Source organism: Neofelis nebulosa, chromosome 5 (genome assembly GCF_028018385.1).
Source record: "Neofelis nebulosa isolate mNeoNeb1 chromosome 5, mNeoNeb1.pri, whole genome shotgun sequence".
NCBI lineage: Eukaryota > Metazoa > Chordata > Mammalia > Carnivora > Felidae > Neofelis > Neofelis nebulosa.
In genome coordinates this window covers 74809810-74830038 of record NC_080786.1, presented here as the reverse complement: position 1 = coordinate 74830038, position 20229 = coordinate 74809810, and the positions used below count along the sequence as shown (strand labels likewise).

At 34.1% G+C, this 20229-nt stretch overlaps 1 protein-coding gene across 8 annotated transcripts in view; it reads right to left on the bottom strand.

Annotated features, from left to right (window-relative positions):
• Positions 1–20229, bottom strand: part of ATP11B (ATPase phospholipid transporting 11B (putative)) — a 127226-nt gene that overhangs the window by 43104 nt on the left and 63893 nt on the right. For all 8 annotated transcript variants that reach the window (XM_058730608.1, XM_058730611.1, XM_058730609.1 and 5 more), the window contains 9 exons: positions 18244–18394; positions 16705–16902; positions 10947–11189; positions 10192–10367; positions 9247–9315; positions 7901–7974; positions 7724–7827; positions 5213–5394; positions 3862–4065 (listed from right to left, as the gene is read on the bottom strand). In XM_058730608.1, coding sequence (XP_058586591.1) covers positions 3862–4065; positions 5213–5394; positions 7724–7827; positions 7901–7974; positions 9247–9315; positions 10192–10367; positions 10947–11189; positions 16705–16902; positions 18244–18394 — 1401 coding nt within the window. The remainder of the gene's footprint in view (positions 1–3861; positions 4066–5212; positions 5395–7723; positions 7828–7900; positions 7975–9246; positions 9316–10191; positions 10368–10946; positions 11190–16704; positions 16903–18243; positions 18395–20229) is intronic.

Below are 20229 nucleotides of genomic sequence, written 5' to 3'. Positions count from 1 at the left end.
ACCATCATCTCCCCATTTTCCCTACACCCTAGCTTTGGAAACCACCATTCTACTCTGTTTCTATGAGTTCACCTTTTTTAGATTCCATTTGTATTTGTCTGTCTCTGTCTGACTTATTTCACTTAGCATACTGCTCTCAAGGTCCATCCATGCTGTCACAAAAATATTTCCTTCTTTTTTATAGCTGAATAATATTCCTGTGTGTGTATTTACATGAGTTTATATAGACACACATTTTCTTTATCCATTCATCCGACAACAGACATTAGGTTGTTTCCATTCTTGGCTATTGTGAATAATGCTGCAATGAACATGGGGGGGGGGGGTGCAAATTTCAGATAGTGACTGCATTTTCCTTGAATATATCCAGAAGTGGGATTGCTGGATCACACAGTTCTATTTTTAGTTTTTGAGGAACCTCTATATTGTTTTCCACAGTAACTGAACCCTTCATTTTTACCTTTTTTTTTTTTTTAGTTCATTTATTTTGAGAGAGAGTGGGCACACACATGGAAGTGGGGGAGGGGCAGAGAGAAAATCCCAAGCAGGCTCCTCACTATCAGTGCAGACACTATCACAAGGGACACGGGCTAGAGCTCACTAACTGTGATATCATCACCTGAGCTGAGATCAGAAGTCAGATGCTTAACTGAGCCACCCAGGTGCCCCTGTACTCTCCCTTTTTAAGTGAGAAGTGAGAAAACTATCAAATGAGCAGCAAACTATAAAAACTAAATATATATTGATAGATTTTAGTCTTACAAAAAAGCTTTTATAAGTCAAAATGATGTCTTTCACAGTATGCCTAATCACTATTGTGTTGCACTGTAACTAATAAGTGGTAAACAATTATCTTTTACAACATAAACTTTTCAAAAATGTATTTTTCTTTATTAATTGTCATGTACCTGAAAGCAACACCACACTGACTGTTCTTCCTCCCTACTGGCCAAACTTTATTTAGCAACCTTTGCTGCTTCCAATGTGTTCAGTCTAAGTACCGCCTGAGCCCATGACTCAGAACAAAGGGTAGCAGCCAAGAGTGGGAGAGATCAGTTTTCCTCTGGAAACTTCTTAAGCACACTAAATTAAGTTTCCTCTTTATAAGTCACCATATTATCTCACAATCCGTGAGATAATATTTATGAAATATGGGAAAGCACCTCACAGATCTGGCACATAGGTAGCATCTGCTCATCTCTGTAGCCTCATGTCTTAATACTGCCTATACCCTCTTCCCATCTACTGCATTCTATGGCCATACTTCACTACTGTCAACTCCTCGAATGAATCCATCTCTCAGTTGTGGAAATTTGCATATGTTGCCCCTTTTGTTTGCTGGGGTTACTCTGACCAGTTAACATTTCTTTTAGGAGACAACAATCCTGAGTTTTTCTACAGAGCTCTGTTGTCTAGGCTAAGCTTCCCTCTTTTGTCCACCGACAACTTTCTGTTCTTACCTGTTACAATCCAGTTGTGATAGGTCTATCACAATATATTTATTTCTGTTTTTCCCATAGAAAATAAAGTATTCTGAGAGTAAACAATACACCTTACATGACTTGTGTTCCAAATTCTAGATAGCAGACCACCAATATGTGAACGAATGGTAGGTTTGTGAAGGAATGGGTATACAAAGTAAAGCTTTCAAAGGAATGGAATTCTTTGCTCCACCAAAAATTTTTAGAATAGACATGAACTGGAAGTCTGTAAATCAAAACCCTATTGACTTATATGGTTATCTCAGAAAACATATTCTACCAAAAAGATGGTATCTCTAAAATAAAATATAAATTTCACATAGCAAGCCTTAAAAAAGACCAGAATGTTCACTTTGTAATACAGCTTTTGTACAAAAGGAAGATAAACAATATCCATAATCTTAACAGATTCACTAAGAGCACATATATAGAAGACTTGAAGAATAAAATACAAATAATAATTACCTTTAGATGGCTGTATTATGGTATATTCCATTATATATTCATCATTTTCAGTATTTTTTAAATGGACACTTGTTACTTTTATACAGGATTAATATTTTAGAAAGTATATATAAAGTAAATGATTCTGAATAATTAATTTCTACGTGTTAAGGAGTTCTCATTGATATTATGGAACTTAAATGTTTAAGCAGCCACAATGGTGTTGTCACTACTCCCAAATTATAGTATAATTACCTAGATCAATTGCTTTTTTGAACTCAAGCAAAGAACCTTCTGAGAGTTGCACTGTCTCTTTAAAACATCCCTTAAGTTTTTCTTTGATGAAATCCAGAGTTCAGTACTATATCAATGCCTGTATAACAAATATGAATAAAGCTCTGAAAGTACACTGAAAACTGTGGCACTATCTTTTCACATCTGTTTTTCTGTATTAGCAGAAGGCTGCAAATGACAGGTACCTGTGGGAGACCAGAACAACCCTAATGCTCACACTGAAGCAATCCTTAAATCACTGTGAAAAATGAGATTGTTAAAAGGGCTCCTAAATAAAGTTGATCTGTCTATAAAAAACAGATTTAGAAAAAAAAAGAATGAATTTAGAGTATAAATACTTATGAAATTATCTCTGAACAATAAAATGTATATTAATTTCCTAGTTTAGTCATATGAACTAGATCTGGATTTGACAAGTGTTTTCTGTAAAGAGACAGAAAGAAGTAAATACTTCAATTTTAGATTTTAGATTTTGTGGGCCAAGAGGCTAAACTGAGAATATAATGCAGGTACTTTATTAAAATAGAGGAGACAGATTTTGACAAAAATTTTATGGACTAAGTAAAAAAACTTAATAATAGTAATTGAGTATAATTTTTCAAGTAATACAAGCCTACCAGTGAGAAGAAATGGAAATCTTTTCTTTCGGGGGAGGAGGCAGGGGAGATAACATTTTGCTTAATTCAGGTTTAATGTTCCCCGTCATCAAAATCAATTGCAAAAGTCTACCTTTTAATGCTGATCTGCAATGAGATTTTATATTTTAACACAACAGAACTATCTGTATTGAGATTTTATATTTTATCTTTGAATATATCTTTTCAAACAGGTAGCATATTAAAGTGTCACTGAGTAATAAACACAGTGCTGTGACTCCTAATTTGGTAATAAAATAATCAACACTACATTGTGCATGAAAAGTTTGATATTAAAAGTCCATTTTTCTTTTCTTGTTTGGACACGATGGATAAATACTACTAATAAAAATATAGTAAAATATCATAGGGCAATATGTGTGGCACTCAAAACACTACTGAGTTACAATGGTGTCACTGTGATCTGTAGTAAATCAAGCGGCAGTGAGAAATGATAAAAGTGCTTCCTAATGGCTCTGTCACAACTACCCAACTGTCCTGAAGTGCAAAAACTTTTTATTGATGATATGTAAATGAATGACTGTGGAACTGTTACAAGAAAACTTTATTTATAGGCATTTAAATTTGAATTTCATAAATTTTTTTTTTTTTTTTTCCCCAACATGTTAAATTTATTTTTGGGACAGAGAGAGACAGAGCATGAACGGGGGAGGGGCAGAGAGAGAGGGAGACACAGAATCGGAAACAGGCTCCAGGCTCCGAGCCATCAGCCCAGAGCCCGACGCGGGGCTCGAACTCACGGACCGCGAGATCGTGACCTGGCTGAAGTCGGACGCTTAACCGACTGCGCCATCCAGGCGCCCCATATTTCATAAATTTTTACACCAAAATATTTCTCTTCTTTGGAATCTTTTTCAACCATTAAAAATATAAAAATTATTTTGAGCTCACAGGCTATAAAAAAAAACAGGCAGTGGGCCATCTTGGACCCAGAAGCCATAGTTTGCTGACCCCTGAACTCATGATCCAGATAATTACATTCTTACCTTCGGGCAAGCTGCCTCAATTGTTCAGCACATTGACTGTCTGATTTCTGGTTTATAAGTTCAAGGATGTTCATGGTTCTGTGAAAATGTCCACATGATAAACTCACACTAACAGCTGTTTCATGTTTATCTCCGGTTAGTACCCATACTTTGATACCAGCCATTCTTAATCCCTCAATAGTTTCTCGAACTCTATCTTGTAGCCTGAAAATAAAAGAAACAACATTAGTAGTGAGAAGAATACTTTTTGACTATTTCAATTATAAACTACCTAGTACATATAAGGTAAATTCTAGACTCCCTGACTTAAAAATGTTACAGTACAGTGATATAATTGATTTTTTCCCCCATTTGGGAAGAAACAGGAATAACCAAATTAGCCATCATCTGGTTAACATAACATCCACAACTTTGTATCTTACGAGTATATCTTCAAAGTTGATTTTTATAGAACTAAACTAAGTATACAGTCTTCATAAACTCCTATTTTATTAGAAAATATTAAATTTGAAATTAGAAGATTTTTCTCTTTTTTATAAGAAAATTTCTCACATCAGTAGGTCAAAAATCAAATGGTGGACAACAAAGGATGACATAACCGCAGGTGAGTCTTAGAAATCTCATGAGGACAACTGAAAAGTAAATGAAAACCTAAATTTAAAAAAAATGCAAACACAGAGACAAGTGATGAGGAACAAACACTAAATAGGCCTTAAGGAATTCACAAACTAATAGAGGAGAAAGTCTTTAAAGGAATAATTATACTGCCACAAGAACAACACAGAACTACCTACAAAACATGGATACTTCACAAAGGAGAGGTTTTTAATCCGGTTAGGGGTAAAGAAAGGTCTTACTGGAGTGGGGGTACTATCTGAGCTATATTTTATAAAGATATTCACAAATGGGTAAGGGGGAAATTATCCAGGCACAACGTACAGCCCTGCCACAGAACAAAGGCACAAAATAGAATAGTTTTAACTAGAGCTGTTGTTCAGAGAACTACAGACAGTTTGGTACTGCTGAACCATAATGTGGAAGCAGGCAGTGGTGGGAAGTGAAGCTGGAGCATTAAACAGGTGCTTAAAGCTTTTGTATGCCATACTGAGTAGTAGCCTACAAATTCAAGCCTATAGGGAAAGCTACATAGCTGAGTTCATTCATCTATTTAAGGTATCTGGCTAGAATAAGTGTTGTATCTGCTGAATGGGAAAAATTACCCATTTATTTTTATTTTAAATATATTATTATAGGATGTTAATAAATGGAATTTATGTCATAAATTAGAAACACTTGGCTAGGGAAATTCTTATGAGAAAAAACGGATATTGCCTATTTGTCTGATATTTACCTGTCTTCCACTGCTGTAGCTCCAAGTAATATCAGATTTTTCTCTATGAATTGGAAGACATCTGCCAATTTCTCTTCCCGTTGTTGCAAGGCAGTTCTGGCTTCAAAGAGACGTCTATCTATTTCCTCATACTCTTTAGATGTCAACTGTTTATAGGCCATACACAGAGTTCTTAGCCCTTTCTAAAACAGAAAAATTAAAGACAAAAATTGAACCAAAATAACTAATGGGAAATCAAGAAGTCACTGAAATAAACTGAGGATGCCTTACCAAAAGTCAATTACAAACAACTTAAAAGTACTATCATCTAGTAACAGGATATACATGAAGTGTCACAAAGTCCTAGTGATCTGAGTTATGGGACACACATTATCAGAGCTTTTATAATTTTTGATGAGTTCTTAAAAAGTTGCTCAAAATACTTAAGGTTTTTAATATCAGAGCCTAGACAGGATCATAAAGATGATCTTACTGTGGTTTTAAAACTGTTTTACCTGGAAAGCCAGACACTTCTATAAGGTATCTTCAGGCTGTCCAGAGACAGGCAGCCCAGGTTCTATTCTCCTGTTTTAACCATTACAAATCCATTTTATAAGAATTCTTTTTAAGCAAAGAAGACCATAATTTCCTGAAGGTGCACAGTATGACGAATTTACAGTTCAAATAACGAAGTCGGTAAAGTGGCCCTCATCCAATAAACAATTCTTTCTAGAGCCACCGAATGATTTTAAACTGTATCATTACACATCTTCATTGGTGAAACGGAGTTACACAACACTTAGGAATATATATTTGATTATCCGATTCTCCTGGGCACAAATTTTTCCTATGGTGTTACTATTTAAAAGTTGGTACCTATATCCAAAAGCTTATAAAAGTTCTTGCTATACATTTTCTTCAGAAAAACCCAAATATTCTAATAACAGAACTTGGAAAGGGTACATTTTAAAATACTATATGACATCATTTAGATTTCTAAATATTGATGTTCTTGATTTACAAATGACCAACACTTAGGGGTGCCTGGGTGGCTCAGTCATCCAACTCTTGATTTCGGCTCAGGTCATGATCTCATGGTTTGTGAGTTCAAGCCCTGCATCAAGGCTCTGTGCTGACAGTGCAGAGCCTGCTTGGGATTTCCTGTCTCTCTCTCAAAAATAAACAAGCATTAAAAAAAACAACAACCAAAAAACCAAATGACCCACACCTATAAATGTTTTTCTTAAATAATAGTTGAGGCCATGAGAGTTACTAGTATATGAAAGTAATTCACTTTACAACAAATACTTATTGAAATGCTATGTGCCAGCATTGTTCTGGATATTAAAATGAATGTTAAGTAGAAGAATGTCTTTGTTCTCATGGATGTTACAGTGTGGTAGGTGAACTACATCATAAACAATTAGGAAACAAGCAATGGGAGAAAATAAACCATAAAAGGGAGGCAGGTGAGCAGAGATGAGTATGGAGCATACATTTATAGAAATGCAGAAATAAGAGATCATGAGTTCCTAAGACTGAGAGAGAGCTGCTTAAAAATCTTCCTCTTCAGATGAAGTGTGGCACTTTGTTTTTGTAAGATTCTCCTACATTCTTCTAGTAAAAGAGACCTAATTCACAAACCATAAAATTCATTCCTTTAAAGAGTACAATTCAGTGGTTTTTAGTGTATTCACAGAATTGTACAATCATGACTACTATCTAATTACAGAACATTTTCATCATCCCTAAAAGGAATCCCATATTCATTAGCAGACACTTCCTTTTTACCCCTTCTTCCAGACCCTGGCAACCACTAATGTGCTTTTTGTCTCTATGAATTCCATTAATCTGGATATTTCATATAAATGGAACATGTGACCATTTATGACTAGCTTCTTTTACTAGGCATAACCTTTACAAGATTCATCCATGTTGTAGCATGTAAGTATTTCATTCCTTTTAATGGCCAAATAACATTCCATTATATGGAGATGACGCATTGTTTAATCCATGCATCAGGTGATGGAATTTGAATGTTTCCACCTTTTGGCTATTTAGCAAAAATGCTACTAAGTTTTTGTGTGAACATGTGTTCAGTTCTCTTGGGTGTATAACTAGCAGTGAATGGGTTATACAGTTACCTTTATTACTCTATGTTCTGTGAGAAACTGTCAAACTATTTTCTAAAGTGTTTGTACCATTTATATTCTCACCAGCAATGAAGGTGCCAGTTTCTCCACATCCTTGGGATTCCCCTATATTCTTTTAGTAAACTCCTCTTTTTAATGTATTAATGTGAATGGTCTTTGTAGCCAGAAATACCCTGATTGTAATAGGTTCAAAGAGAAGACTTGAATTTTAGCAGGTTAAAAGTCATTTTATAACCAAAGAATGTGGAAGACAACACATACTGTAACAGAACTGCAGAATTTCTATAATTTTTTTATAAATTACTAATGCAAAAATGAAGCCTTAAATCTTTCATATGTATATCTTCTAGTTTTATATATTTTAGAAATCTCCACTCACCAAAGCAAATTCATCTACATGAATTCTGGTTTTTTCTATTTCTCCACCTACACAATTAGGAAGAATTGATGATTCAGCTCCTTTAGCAAATAAAAACTTCTCACCTAAAGAGAAAAATCAGTTATCAAACTCTTAATATTAGATAAATAAAAATTCATAAAAATTTAGACAGGTTACCTGAAGGTGCCTGAACAATCACACTCATTCTCCTACGATCTGAGTCAAATTCGAGAATATGAAGCAGTTTGTACCTAAGGAAAAAAAAAATAAGATAAAAAGTCTACTTTTTTTGAATAATAGTTAAGTGAATCTTTGACAAGAACCCCTATAAAAGATAAAATGGTTGATTTAGAATAAGAAATTAATCTCAAGTACATTTTCAAGATGATGGGTTATGAATCACTAATAATAACACAAGATAGAAATAGAAGGAACTGACATTTATTGAGTACTTACCAAATGCCATGTACTTTACCTACCTTATGTCATTTAATACCCATGAGAACCAAAGAAGGTAGGTCTTATCTCATTTTACAGATGAGGACTATTAAACTCAGAAAGATTAAGTAATTTTCCTAAAGTCATATAAGTTTGTGAGTGGCACAGCAAGGATTGGAATCCAGATCTGCCCAGCTCCACGTTTTTCTAAAAAAGGTAATTGATTCTCAACCCTTTTCTCTGCCCAAACACACCTGAGAAATACAACACACTGACATTAGTAACAGAGGATCATTACAGCAGTGATTCTGAACCTAGAACAGTGTACGTGTGTACAGGTAGGGAAACAAATGCCTTTATAGGGAGCAATAAAAGAATTTGTGTGGATGGGTCAGGTGTGGCTTGAAGTTTTTGGGATGGATTTATATAATGATGTTTATATGAAATGTTTTGTACATCTCAAAGAAAAACACTGAGTGGGATGATGGTTTGTAAGTTGATGAAATGAGCTACATAGGCTTCTACATGAAATTAGCCAAAAAATGGCTCTATTTTAGTTTGGAAAACCATAGTTTGGCAAGGGACAGCTACAGTTGAGATATAATTGGAATTGATAAAACAATGAAAGATATGACTAGAACAGGAATGGACTAATTTATAAAGCAGTGTAAATATAAGGAAGGTTTTCTTTATTCAGTAAGAACTTATGGAACTCATTACCCCAGGAGTGTATAAAAATAAACATGAGTAAACTCAAGAACCATTAAGCTAAAATACAAATGAAAGATTCACAGTACAATGTTATTATTACTGTGAAAAAGTACAATGGAGTATTAACATCATTCTAGAGCAGGGGTCAGTAAACTTTTTCTGTAAAGGCCCAGACAGTACATATTTTAGGCTTTGCAGGCTATATATGGTTTCTGTTGCATTTTTTTTTTTAAAACAACAATCCTTTAAAAGTGTAATATAGCTTGTAGACTGTACAAACCAAGCCATAGACCAGATATGGCCTATGGGCCACAGTTTACAGATTCCTATTCTATACTAAACACACAGAAGATTACAATATAGAAAAAAATTACCGTTCCAGTTTTCCAAGTGTTTTAACTTCCATAGTTTCTTCAGAATTGCCAATAAATACAATGCCAATTCTAGGGATTAAAAGAGAAGAAATATAGGATTAAAAAATTTTTTTTCAAATGTTTATTTATTTTTGAGTGAAAGAGCACATGAGAGCAGGGTGGGGGCAGAGAGAGGGGGACAGAATATCTGAAGTGGGCTCTGTGCTGACAGCAGAGAGCCCGATGTGGGGGACTTGAACTCATGAACCATGAGACCATAACCTGAGCCTAAGTCAGATGCTTAACTGACTGAGCCACCCAGGAACCCTAAGAAATGTAAGATTTAAAGACGCTATTTCATGTTTCACAATACGTCATTATAACTTAGCCTGAATAAAAACATTTAAAATACACATTTAAGATGCATTTAAAAATATTTCTTTGAGGGGCACCTGGGTGGCTCAGTTAAGTGTCTAACTCTTGATTTCAGCTCAGGTCATGATCTCATGGTTCTTTGTGGGATGGAGCCCCAGTTGGGCTCTGCACTGACAGCATGGAGCCTGCTTGGGATTCTCTCTCTTCCTCTCTCTGCCCCTTCCCTGCTTGCATGTGCTCTCTTTCTCTCCGAAAAATAAATAAAAAAAATTAATTTGAATATGGCATTATTTTTAAGAACTTGAAGGATCAGAGTAGGTCCAAAACAATACATTCACAAGTATTTCTCACAAATTATACTATTCATATTTCACAGTAACCAGATTTTTAAAAATCTCTTCAAAATATGATTCAATGCAAGCTTGTCAACAAAATTAATGACACATATAAAATTCTCCTTTATGTGTTTATGAATTCTACCTTTATGCATTTATGAATTTTGTCTGACAATTTAAAATAATTTTCTCGTATTTGTAGTTGTTTATTTAAAAGATGTTTTTCTGAAGATTTGAAAATTAGACTCAACTATACCTTGCAGCAGCTTCCACTAGAGCTTTTTCATCCGGTGAAGATGCATAGTACTCCAACTGGGAGGGTGCAAGGTTGGATTGCCAGGGACCATCACCAATGCCATCAGTCTGAACGTTGCTAATCTGTACAGTGTGACAGAGACTGACTGCTTTAAAGAAGAGATCATGTTCTTTAATCTGTAGAAAAATAATATTCACAATAAAAATACCATCCCCAAATAACATTTAGAAAACCATAAGCAGAATTCTAAAAAATGTCAATAAATACTGTTAATAATTGGTTATCTTAGATTTACAACAAGAGTGCTATAATCTTGAACTGCCTGAATACTAGCTGGTTGCTTCTGACTCCAAAAAGTAAAATGTTACATTTGCTTATGACCTTTCAACATAAGAGTATCTTTTGGGAGGCACCGCCAAATTTTAAGACCTCTTAAAAAGTGAGGTCTCAAGAAGCATTAAATAAATGTAAGCTCTATTTCTTAGCAAAGTCTCTTTACTTCTTTACTTCAAGGCATAGGGTTCTTCTTAACTTAGTCTCATTTACCCAGAGAACTAAGGCAGACACACATTAATTGACAAGTTAAACTGGATTATCACCACAAATTCTCAGTGTTGAATCAAAGGATATACATTTCAAATATATATTTTTTGTCCCACTAACACTTAACCTTTTTCTCCTTCAATCAATTGAGCAACTACCAGAGAGAATTATTTCAAACGAAATTCCAATTTATTAATTTAAAAGTTACTTACTAGTTCAGTTTCATTTTCAGGACTGGTCCTAAAAGAAGAACTAGTTGTAAGATGGGATAAGTTGTTAAGATGGGATAAACTATTAAGATAAGATAAGTTTCCATCTGAAGAGTCTGGTGTTGGTCCTTCAGAGACAAGTCTACCATTGATTTCTTGGTATTTTATGCCATTAATTGAACACTCCCGAAACTGCATCTCATTTTCTGTCAATGTGCCAGTTTTATCTGTAAACACATATTCCACCTAGAGATGGAAGATAAAAGAAAAAAAAAAAAACTTTTGTGTTTATGGTCCTATGTTAAACAAAAAAACCTTGTCGCCCATCTCCTAAAGTCAAGCTTACCTATTAACATTGGCATACTGATGCTGAGATTCCTTTAATCTAAGCACAGTAATTAAAGATACCCAGAAACAAAACAGGGTAACCTAAAATAATTTCAGTCTATATACACATACACTTTGAAGTTTGTGGCATTTTTACATGCATGTTCATCTGTAGAGCTGACTGATAATGTGGTATTAATAGTTCTTTTTCCTCTCCTGGATAAGGTATTTTGAAGTAGTAGGATTAAGAATGATCTTTGAGCAAGGGTGGAAGGGATGCTTAATAACCTAGAATGTGAAAGGGTATGTGCTCCAGAAGAAATGGTACAGAGCTGGGAACAGGAACACAAAGTCATAGCAATACAAGAAGTCAGAGATAGAAAGTTATCTAAAATAGATAGATGGGGAAATTGAAACCAAGGGTAGGAGACAAACTCAGGGAAAAGGAAAATGTTTAAGTGAAAATATTTTATTTTTTTATTTTTTAATTTTTATTTATTTAAAAAAATTTTTTTAAATGTTTATTTATTTTTGAGAGAGAGAGAGACAGAGAGAGACAGAGCTGGGGAGGAACAGAGATAGAGGGAGACACAGAATCCGAAACAGGCTCCAGGCTCTGAGCTGTCAGCACAGGGCCCGATGTGGGGCTCAAACTCACAAACCGCGAGATCATGACCTGAGCCGAAGCCGGACGCTCAACCGACTGAGCCACCCAGGCGCCCCTAAATGAAAATATTTTAAAAAGGTAAGAAAAATAATTGTATTACTCTTGCAGACTAATTTTGGAAAATTAATCCTAAAAGAAGGTAGGCCCAAAAAGAGAAGACTGAAATAGTTAAGTCTTGATACAAACTAGGATCACAGTGAGGATTTAATTAATGCAATGATGATTTGAGAAAGTCATCATTTAAAAAGCGAGGTAGACATCATAAGGAAAAACAATAACCACAGACCAATATCCCTTATGAACATAAACACAAACCAAATCTAGAACAATATAAAAAATACACACCATAAACATGTGGGATTCACCCCTGGAATGCAAAACTGGTTCAACATCAATTAATCAATGAAACCCACCATAATAATAAGTTGGCACTTGTTCTTTATTCTATTATTAAAATGATCATCTCAACAGATGCAGAAAAAGCATTTAACAGAATCCAATATCCTTTCATGATAAAAACATTCAACAAATTAGGGACAGGCTATTTCCTCAACCTGATAAAATACGTCTACAAAACCCCATAATTAGCATTTAATGAAGAAAGACTGAATGCTTTCCCTTAAACTAAGTTCAGGAATAAAGCAAAAATATCTGTTCTTGCCACTTTTATTCAACATTGTACTGAAGGTTCTAACCAGGGCAATCAGGCAAGAAAAAAGAAATAGGAGGTATTCAGATTGGAAAAGAAGTAAAACCATTGGTAGATAACATGACTTATATATAGAAAATCCTAAGGAATCCACTAAAAAAACCACTAGAAGTAACAAATGAGTTCATCAAAGATTGCAGAATAAAAAGATCAATATACAAAAAGGAAGGTAGAGTTAAAACTGGAAAAAAAATTGTTTGGACCAAGAAATAAAGTAAAAAAGTATACCTTGAAGTTCATTTTCTTGAAAGTAGTAAAGATAAATACAACACCTGAGATACAGAAATTTTGCTACGTCAAGTAATAACAAAGCCAATAATTGTACAGTGATCACTATATTCCAAACACTTTAACTCATCCAATACTTTCAACAACTCCATGAGGCAGGTACTATTACTATGTATATTTTAGAGAAAAAGAAACAAAGGAAGAGTTAGGTCAAATAACTTACCTAGTTACAGAGCTAACAAACGGTGAAACTAGAAATAAGATAAAATATTTTATCTTTGCTCTGTGATATTAAAGACTGCCCACTACAGCAAATGTTGAATTGTAAAGGTGGATACAGAGAGATGTCACTTACCTATACAAGTTAATAAAAAAACAAAAACAAAAACACTTTAGATCAGGAAGAATAATAAGAATAAGGTATAAAAAATTATGATACAAAATATATCAGCAAACAGAACTAATACTCCAAAAGTGATCAGAATAGACAGAGATCTGTCAGTCATGGAGGACCTTTTAGAATTAAGATTAGATAGAGATGAATAAAAGAAATCAATTTTGATTTTTAAAAATTTGTATAAAATCAAGAAGTTTTAACTTTAGTGATAAAGAGGGCACTGTACACCACCCTAAGAGTAGTTTCTTTAACAGTATGGAAATTTAAGGACATAGGAGAGTGTGAAATAAAGTAGATTTCACTGGTATAAAAATAGGTAAAGGAATATAGGCAATAAACATATTATGAAATACTTGCAGGCTTAAAAGTAAAAAGAAAGGCTGAGATGAATTAGAAATTTTACAAAGTTATCACTTAAAGTTTATTAAAAAGAAAACAGATATGGATATGCACAAACAGTGTGAAGTTTCAGAAAAACAACATTCTAACATGAAGGAAAGAGGAAGAGAAGAAAATTGGGATAGAAAAGGTCAAAGGAAAGAAAAAATGGGAAAAAATGTGTTTGGAGAAGTAAAAGCAGGCTCTGTTTTTAGGTCCTGAATATGTGATACATAATTAAAGAAATGTGACATGAATTAATGTTTAGCATAAGTTACTACAGCCTCCTAAATGTTAAAAATAAATGGATCAACTTCTGGTTAAAAATGGCAGGCTGAGCAAGTACAATTATCTCTGCTCCTCTTGAAACTTCACTTAAGTAAGAATAGAGGAATAAAAAAAGAACAAAAATAATGGTAGATGAGACAACATGAGAAGGGAGATATAACAAGTTTGGAAGATGGAAAGGAGCTGAATGAGTGGCAAGTGACTTAAGAGAACATAGAATATGAAACCTAAGCAATGGGGGCAATCCTTTCCCAGAAACTCGCAGAAAATGGAGATATCAGGAACAGTCTGGAACCTGAAATCACCTCATAATTTGCAAACCTGAGACTGCCTTACATCTATCCGAGCAACAGCTGGAAGGTTTATTGTCTAAGGAGGAGCTTGAACCAGAGAGAATCTGAACCCTGTGGAAAGCTGAAAACAGGTGTGAGGCAGCTAAAAACAGGAGTGTGGCAGTACACTAAAAACGGAGATTTCTACTGGATGGCCCTAACAATCACAAGCAGCAAAAATACTAACTGGAGTAATTCTCTCTGGGGAAACTGAGAAAAGACCAACACTGATGTCTGGGGATGTGCCAAAATATAGCTGGGCTGCTAGGGTTTTCTATGGAAAACTTTTAAGCTTGTAAAGAAAACCAAAGATTAGCATTCATTTGAGGATCACTCCTTAAAAGAAAGGTAGAGTCTAAGACAAATTAGACAGTTTGCTACAACAAGGTCATGAAAACATGAACTTATAACAATATGGCTGATATATAAGGGAACAATTTGAACATAACGTGCACTTTGCATTTGGTTATGCACAATTTCCTTTGTGAGAAACACCAGCAAACTGCCAAGCCCAGAAGGAACACGTGAAATGTGCAAGCCTCAAACAGGTACCAGTTACCTCAGGTCACCATGGGTGTTATAAGCCACACCCATCCACTTCTGTTTTCAGATAACCTTCCTTTCTATACTTTACAATGACACACAGGTAGCAATACTTCGATGATGGTCACTTCTACAAGAAACCTTCTGGTCTATTTCAAGATAAAATGCCACATATATTACAGTACTTATGCATTTCTTAACAATCTATTTTAAATGTGTCATTGACAAAGTTTTTGTTGTACTCCTAATCCCATTAGTCCTGTGGCTTTTACTAAGTAATTTTAAGTAGCACAATAAGTTTTAGGAATGCATATGCCATATTGTAGTAGAACAGACTACTGAGAAAGGAACTAGGGGCAAAGAGAAAATGCAAGGAGCACAAGACTAAATAGCCATCATTAATATCTTCAGAATAGCTAAAAGAATAGATTATATTCAAGAAAAGGAATATGATGCAATTAAAAAAGATTATTCAAATATACTAGAATATTAGAAATTAAAAATATTATAACAGAAATAAATTAACAGATAGGTAGAAAGATAAAGTTGACAAATTCTTCCAGAATTATAAACACAAACAAGTAAAGGAAAACTGAAAGTCAAAGAAAGAGAATTAGAGAATCAAGATAAATGGTCTGATATCTAAATACTAAATTAAAAAAGACATGTTATCAAAGAAATTATGTAAGAAAAATTCTAGAATTGAAGTACATGTATTTCCAGACTGAAAGGGCTCACAGAGCTCACTGTCCAATGAAAGCATTAAAAAAAAAAAAAAAAAAAAAAAAAGACTGACACCAAGGTACCTCATCATGAAATTTCAGAATCATCACATTAAGAGAAGATCCTAAAGACTTCCAGAGATAAAATAACAGATCACACACAAAGAACTCAGAATCAGAATGCCATTGCATTTCTTAACAGCAACACTGGAAGCCAGAAAAAAATGGAGAAATGCTTTTAAAATATGGAAGAATGATAATTTCCAACCTGGGATGCATTATACAACTAAATTACTAATCAAGTGTAAAAAAGGAATAAAGAATTTTCACACATCCAAAGTCTCAAAATAGTCTCCTCTCATGCATCCTTTTTCAGGAAGTTATTAGAAGATGTGTTCCACCAAAATGAGAGAAAAAGACACATGTGGGGTGACACGGGATCCAGGAGACAGGAGATCCAAAACAGGAGAGAGGCAAAGGAATTTCTAGAGTAATGGTAAAGGGAAGTCCTGGGTGACAGCTAAGAAGCAGGCCCAGAAATAAGTCCAAATTGAAGCAGAAAGACAAAAGTCTTCAAAAAAGCTGCCACCATAAAAAGAGAAAGGAAATCCTAGATTACTTGATATGTTTGAGTATGTAGAGAGATATTTCAAATATTAATCAGAGACTTGTTTGTGGCATACAGAAATTAAGCAAATGAAAAAACAGAGCAATGAACTCTAGGGAAAATAACATATAAAAAACAAAGTGTAATTATAGTATCATAGGATACACATAAAGAACTAGGAATTAGTGAGCAATACTAAGATTCAACATAATGTCAATAACATTTACTGAATCCCTAATTGTGATATAACAATATTAGAGGGCTATAGGGAGGCAAAGTGGGTATGTATCTGAGTATGTGTGTATAAACAGCAGCATAAGAGTATATCTTTATATTCCGTAATAAATAATGTCTAAAATTTAAAAATCAAGAAAGAACACTATATACAGTAGTGCTAAATAATGGGAAAAACAATTTCAGATTTAAAAATGAGAAATAAGAGTTAGGTGTGGAGCAAAGTAGGGCTATTTTTTGGTATAAGCCTCATAGTATTTTTCTTTGTATATGTATTATTTTGATAAAAATAAAAAATTAGCAAAACAAAATAAAACGATCTTTTTTACCTGTCCAAGCTCTTCATTCAGATCAGAAGTATTGACTTGAGCTTTCTGATCTGATTCTTCATGATAGAGATCAAGATCCCAGCCAATAAAAAATGATCCAAGAAATTTTTGCATTTCGACTGTCACATATAATGAAATTGGAATGATGAAATTGTAGAGTACCAAAAAGGCAAGGAAGTCTGAAATGAATCTCAGAATCTAGGCAAAAAAATGATTGATACAAGAATACATATGAGAATTTCCTCAGTATGACTGGAGAAAAATTATCAGAAAGTTTCATGTCTAAACAGACCATCAACTATATTCTGAAGCAGAAGTTTCATGAACTGAAATTCATTTGTTGAATCATTTTTTTAATACATTTCTTTTGGTTGTTTTATTGCTCATTAGAATCTTCAACAAAACGAAAAAAGAAAAGGTTAAATTCAAACTACTTGTTACTTTTTAGAAGCTACCAAAAGGCCTGGTGTGACTCAAATAACCTTTAGCAAAATATTTAATTAATAATCTTTGAAGTATACTCTTCTACCCTTCAAAATCAAAGATAACTAAAAATTGACTCTAATTTAAAATTTATTTAGGGGCGCCTGGGTGGCGCAGTCGGTTAAGCGTCCGACTTCAGCCAGGTCACGATCTCGCGGTCCGTGAGTTCGAGCCCCGCGTCAGGCTCTGGGCTGATGGCTCGGAGCCTGGAGCCTGTTTCCGATTCTGTGTCTCCCTCTCTCTCTGCCCCTCCCCCGTTCATGCTCTGTCTCTCTCTGTCCCAAAAATAAATAAAAAATGTTAAAAAAAAAAAAAAAAAAAAAAAAAAAAAAAAAAAAAATAAAATTTATTTAAAAATTGGTAGACTAGAACTGCTGTAAATTAAAACTCTTACTTACAGATGATATAGTAATAGCCTACTTCAATGGCATAGCAGTATCACATTTTAACATGCATTCTGTGAAAGGTGAAATAGTAATTATGAATGATATGGAAAATATGTTCCTGTGATCTGCTTTGTGGTTTCTTGAGATCCACATCTGTCTTGCAATAGTTGTATTTTAATCTAATGTGAAATCTGGAGACAAATTTACCAACATTGCAGATTAAATTGTCTTGGTAGTCCATATTTATTGTTTAAAACATTATATGACAAATTTTGTATCAATACTTCATCTTATCAATGGACTGACAGTAAGAATTGAAAATAAATCAACTAACTCTTTAATTCACTTACAACATACAGTAAATAAAATAAAAAAACTGAATTTGTAGTAGTGAAGGGGAATGCCAACACAGATGATTTAAATTTTTGTGATCTCTTATAATTATTCAAGTTATGTCTTGGGAAATACAATTGCTTATGCCTTAAAATGCAAAAAGTATACCAGTATAAACATAATGGCCACTCTGACTTGCAGTGTCTTTCTGTCACCCTTCAATAGTAATGGTTTTAGGAGATCACAGTGGTCACTCCTATCAGAAGTCACTACCAAATCATCAACTGTGCCAAAGAATAGTTTCCTTTATAGCAGAGTCAAGAACACCATAAAATACCTTACTACTATTTCTTTGATGTTCTGTTTTTTGGTTATACCAAGGTTCATCCCATTTTTCTTCAGCTTGCCATGTATATTTCAAGATAGTACTGATGATGGCTTCAGAAATAAGGATTATTAGATAAATTATCAAAAATGTATTCATTGACCTGGAATGAGAAAAAAAAAGCATATGAAACATATCAATTATGTGTTACTATATTCATATGCCTGAAAATTTTATACTGGTATTAAATAAAATATAAAAATACATAAGATATCATGTAGCTATTTAGAGGAAACAATCTTTGTATTTTAAGAAATGACCATTCAATAGAATCTGTTTACCAAGGGATAAAATAGCTAATACAGAAGATTATAAAACTATTTGAATTGGTTACATTACTGTTCAAAATGCTTACAGTAAATGACAGTTTTGGCCAATTACTCTCACCATAAGTAGCTATTCTAAGATTTTTTTACATTTTTAGCATTTAGTGTTAAGTATAAATATAACTAACATTTATGTAGCATTAAAAGTTTTATAAAACTTTGTCACATCCACTAGCTTGTCAAATCTTCATAAAACCTCTGGGAGGAGATCACACCCTTTTTAAGGATTAAGACCAAAGCCTAAATAAAAATTATTCTGTAAATTTACAAAAATCACATAAGTCAGGAATTAACTTTAGAATCCCTGTTATTTTCTCCAGGCAAGATTGACATTACAATATTTCACGAAGCAAGCTTAATATCACATCTTTCTTTTTTTTTTTATTTTTAATTTTTTTATTTTTTTTTCTGAAAAAAATTTTTTTTTAACGTTTATTTATTTTTGAGACAGAGAGAGACAGAGCATGAACAGGGAAGGGGCAGAGAGAGAGGGAGACACAGAATCAGAAGCAGGCTCCAGGCTCTGAGCCATCAGCCCAGAGCCTGACGCGGGGCTCGAACCCACGGATGGCGAGATCGTGACCTGAGCTGAAGTCGGACACTCAACCGACTGAGCCACCCAGGCGCCCCTTTGATTCTTTAATCAGCACTAATTTCAGTTTCTGTCAGTGTTTCTTTACTAATGTTAACTATCCAGTGCTGTGATGGTTAATCTAAACTTGACTGGGCTAAGGGATGACAGCTGGTAAAACATTACTTTGGGGTGTGTCTGTGAGGGTATTTATCTATATCTTCCAGAGATTAGTATTTGATAAAACAGTCTCAGTAGAGAAATATGCCCTTACCAATGTAGGTGGGTATCATAACTGAGGGCCCAAATGAAATAAAGAAGGTAAAGGACGAATTTTTTTCTTTTCTTAAGTTGGGATGTCAGAGCTCCAGGTTCATATCAGGGGCCATCCTCAGGCCTTCGGATACTGACTGCATCATACCATCGGCTTTCCTGTTTCTCCAGTTTGCAGACGGCAGACTGTGGGATTCTGTGGCCTTCACAACCACATGAGTCAACTCCTATAATAAATCTCTTACATACATCTACGTATATTCCTACTGGTTCTGTTTCTCCGGAGAACACTAATACAAGTGCTATAAATTTCTCTCTCAGCACTGCTTTAGCTTCATCCTTCAAAATTTGATACACCGTATTTTCATTAACTTCTGGATATTAAAAAAAAATGTTCTTTAAAATTTTCTCTGTGACCCATAGATTATTTAAAAGTAAGAGTTCTAGCTGCTCCATGTCCTAGCCAATACTTGGAACCTTTAGATTTTTAATTTTTGCCATTCCTCTAAGTGTATATTGGTATGTATCTCTTTACAGTTTTAATTTGCATCTTTCTCATGACTAATAACATTGTACACTTTTTTGTATGTTTACTAGCCTTTTGTACATTTCTTTGTAAAAATTTCTCTGCTCCAGTCTTATATCCATTTTTTTCATTGCATTGTTGTTATTATAGACTTAGAGGAGCTTTTAATGTATCATTATATATTCTGGATACAAATCCTTTGTCAGATAAATGTTTTATGATACCATCACCCAGTTTGTGGC